General features: G+C 46.5%; 1 protein-coding gene across 1 annotated transcript in view; it reads right to left on the bottom strand.

Annotated features, from left to right (window-relative positions):
• The window catches only part of unc13a (unc-13 homolog A (C. elegans)), a gene marked incomplete at both ends in the record, with an annotated part of 52,716 nt that overhangs the window by 11,889 nt on the left and 36,533 nt on the right, over positions 1-4,294 (bottom strand). The window contains one exon of the mRNA XM_084459089.1: positions 293-440. Coding sequence (XP_084315215.1) covers positions 293-440 — 148 coding nt within the window. The remainder of the gene's footprint in view (positions 1-292; positions 441-4,294) is intronic.

Below are 4,294 nucleotides of genomic sequence, written 5' to 3' on the forward strand. Positions count from 1 at the left end.
GAGAGAAAGAGAGAGACATGGAAAGAGAGAGGGAGAGAAAGAGAGAGACATGGAAAGAGAGAGGGAGAGAAAGAGAGAGAGACATGGAAAGAGAGGGAGAGAAAGAGAGACATGGAAAGAGAGAGACATGGAAAGAGAGAGACATGGTAAGAGATAGGGAGAGAAAGAGAGAGACATGGAAAGAGAGAGACATGGAAAGAGAGAGGGAGAGAAAGAGAGAGAGGGAGAGAAAGAGAGAGAGGGAGAGAAAGAGAGAGAGGGAGACACCAGAGGAGGACATGGAGGGTCCAACCTTGTTGGTTCTGGGACTGTACGAAGGTCTTGATGAGCTTGTCGGTGGCCTGTGTGTAGAGGGACAGGGCGTAGTGCAGGGACAGCAGGTCGGGACTCTTCTCCAGGAACGTCTTCTTCAGACCCACCCCTCCAGCGTGGAAGTATTGCTACAGGGAGAGACCGATGGACACACAGATGGAGAGACAGAAGGACAAATGGACACACAGACAGAAAAATTATCTTAATTAATATCTGAGCAAATTATAATAATAAATAATAATACATTTTATTTGTAGTGCGCTTTACATTCCGAGAAAACTCAAAGTGTTATAAAACAGGTTAAAAACAAGAATGTAGTACATTCATCCAGGCTCCACATCCATTACAGGCCAACCTTTGAATTAAACTGCGCGACGTGATTGGCTAAGGGATTGACTAACTGCTGAGGACTCTTGGAAAACGGCTGCAATGGGAGCCTGTCCAGACTGAATAATGAAGGGGAAAGGGAAATCAGGCTAGCTCTGGCATCTAGTCTGAACCTGGTGCTATAGCTGGGAGGAGTCATTCAAATTCACTCTCTCTGGGAACTATATATACAGTACATGTAGGTTTAAGCAAAATAAACACCTGATGTTCTAAGGACATAGGTATAGGTAGGTATAGGTACTGCATTTGTAATGCGCTCCCCATCCAATTGTTACACTGGCCCGGAGCGCCATTCACACACCAATGGCAGCAGCTGCCATGCAAGGCGCTTGCCTGCTCATTGGGAGCAATTTGGGGTTCAGTGTCTTGCCCAAGAACACTTCGACAGGTAGTCAGGAGGAGCCGGGATTCGAACCACCGACCCTACGATCACTGAACGACACGCTCTACCTCCTGAGCTATACCGCCCCTACATAAGGTTCTTCAGGGTGTGGAGGTACTCTGGGATAACCAGACAGATAAGGGTTGTTGTCAGGACTGGCGACCAGCTGACTGGACTCCCGGCTGCTCCAGACTCTGGCGGAATTTTCTAGAAGAAAAGGGAGGTTAAGGCGGCGTTTACCTTGATGGTGTCCAGAGCCAGCTCGATCACGGCACACTGCTTAGGAGACAGGGCCTTGGCCTCCTCACGCACCATGTGTTCCTGTAAGAGACAGACAGAGAGAGTGAGGATGACAAACCACACACACACACACACACGCACACACACACACACACACACAGATCTTGGATCTAAGGTCGAATCCCATTTCTAATTTTTACCCCTACCCCTACCCCTTGCCCCTAGGGGGTCTGTGTATGAAGTATAATAGAGTTGAAATCTTCCCCTATGAAATGCGACACCCCTTCATGACCGATACGTCATCAGTCGCTCCTCTAGTCTAATCTGGCGCTCTGCCGCAACTTTGTTGGTGGACTAGTTACATTTTGAGTGTCATTCATATACTATCAAAGGGGGGGAAAACTAAATGTGTCAAAATGCGTGACTGTCATGCACAAATCAGCCTTAAAACAATGTTGTTAGCTACAGTAAGATATCAGCATGTCATAGTGAATTTTCGTTAAGGTTTTCTTATTATAAAGAAAAGGTCTGTAATTGAAACGGCATTAAACAAAAATAATATGTTGGTTATCATCGTTTTTGAATCTTTCTTAATGAAGAAAATATTAGGCTACATTTGTGCTTTTGTTTTGCTCTGAGACCGATTGTCCGCCTAACGTTAGCCGACCCAAAACAGACCCCGACGCAGACTTTAGAGCCAGCGGCAGATTTCTAAATCATGTGCGAGATAAGGCTGTTGTCGGCGGTTACCATGAGCGCAGACCACCCAGTCATCTTGATAGCTAGCTAGCTCCCAAAAGGTCTGAGCAAATTTTCAAATTGGCTCTATCTTGATACTGTACATTGACCACAGATTTGAAGTTATACAAGTACATTACTGCCTAAAAATGTATAAATTATATTCCGTGACACAAGAACAGTAGTACTGTATTTCGGAAATGTGTGGCGTTCTTTTGTTGCTTGCTCATAGCCCTTGGTTTGAAGTGTGGGTCTGAGAAATCTCTGTTTTGAGGGATACTGTATGTAACCCTTGACCTTACCCCTACACTTGACACCCTCGAGGACGACCGTTCTCAAGTGTTATCTAGTTCCTTGAATGTCTAAGTACAGTAAGGATGCCAGCCCATTTCAGCAGCTCTGGATCTCCTCACTTTATCTTGTTTATTCGTCTTTGCTTGTTTCTACTTTTCCATCGTTTTGGTGTGTTTTAGTGCTAGAACATGCTTTTAACTTATTTCCCATGAATTATTATATTGTTTATGATTATCCTTTATTCTGCTGTACTTCTTTACCCCACTGCTGCTGTAACTTTCCACTGCTGAAAGAAAGAAAGAAAGAAAGAAAGAAAGAAAGAAAGAAAGAAAGAAAGAAAGAAAGAAAGAAAGAAAGAAAGAAAGAAAGAAAAAGAAAGAAAAAAAGAAAAAGAAAGAAAGTAAGAAAGAAAGAAAGAAAGAAAGACAGAAAGAAAGAAAGAAAGAAAGAAAGAAAGAAAGAAAAAGAAAGAAGAGAAAGGAAGTTGTCTCATACCTTGAGCTTGGAGAGTTGTCCCAGCTCCTTGGCTGCGTTGAGGATGAGCTGAGTGCCCTGGAGAAGAGCAGAGAGACGAGAGACAGAGGAGGGATTCATTATCACCAAACAGCACACACACACACACACACGCACACACACACACACACACACACACACACACACACACACACACAAACTCTAAACACATGAAAGTAGCTTTAGAGCTACTATCAATCATGTAGACACACACACACACAGACGCTTGCGAACACGCAAAGAGAGGAAGACTAGGCAGTACAAGGAGAGAAAATACAGTAGCTTGTTGTGTGAGCAGTCATGCACACACACACACACACACACACGAAGAGAGAAGTTGTGAGCAGCAGACGGTTCAAATATGACTCAGCGCTTCCTCCTCTTCATACAACGCCAGGCTCAAAACAACAACAAAACAACACAACATCAATACGAGAAAAACAAACGGAATGAGGTAAATAAGGCCTGTTGTGGGCAGATCCCATCATCACCACGGGAGAGGATGATCAGAGGAGCTCGGCGCTGACGCTAGCGCTAACGCTAGCGCAGCGCCGCTAGTCAGCTACGCCACGGCGTCAGACTGGCCGCTTCAGAAATGGTGGGTAAGAAACCGGCCAGCAGCACGGACACAGTCATGCAACAGCCCGTCTGCCCTGGGGGGGGGAGGTCAGCCAGCCATCTCTACCCCCCCCCCCCATCCACCCCCACCCCCATCTTCCCCCGGCTGCTCCAGCACCGTGCAGGCTGTGTGGAGGCTCAGGGAGGGAGGGAGGGAGGGAGAGGAGGGGGGGGGGGAAGCTACGGTCGAGGTACCATCACAGGAGGTACCAAGCAGGGGATGTTAGAGGGGGGGGGGTGGTCAACCACTGTCACAGAATAACAGTTAGCCAGCTGTTGGAAAACCGTTCCAAAAAAAACAAAACAAAGGTGAGAAACGGTGACTTCCATGGCTTTGTTTGGACAGACAGAGAACGCAGCCACACGACGGGAGGAGAGGAAGAGATGGAGAGAAGAGAAGGAGAGAGAAAGCTAGGGGAGTGAGAGAAAGCGTAGAGAGAGAAAAAGATAAAGCAGAGAGAGAGAGATGGAGGGAGAAAGAGAGGCATGACACATTGAGCTAGAGGGTTGTTGTCCTTACATCACTGTGACAAGCACTCTTCACCCTCCCCTGTGAAGAGAGGACATTGGTTAATACTACAGGAAGTATGCCGTTCCCTGCATTCTGATTGGCTGACAGCTACTGTAGACAGCGCGCATCTTCAGCTGCTCTCGGAAGCTAGGGAAGTTGGGAAAACGCAGAGGGTGTTATTTTCTGCCCTTCAGACACAGGAAATCGTTCATAACACTTCCTGTTCAAGCTTCCCAAGCAGATTTCCGAGCAGGACACTCCAGGTGAACTGTTTGTGAATACATTACATCACAGTCATT

This window comes from Borostomias antarcticus (genome assembly GCF_949987555.1).
Source record: "Borostomias antarcticus genome assembly, chromosome: 26".
NCBI classification, from domain to species: Eukaryota; Metazoa; Chordata; class Actinopteri; order Stomiiformes; family Stomiidae; genus Borostomias; species Borostomias antarcticus.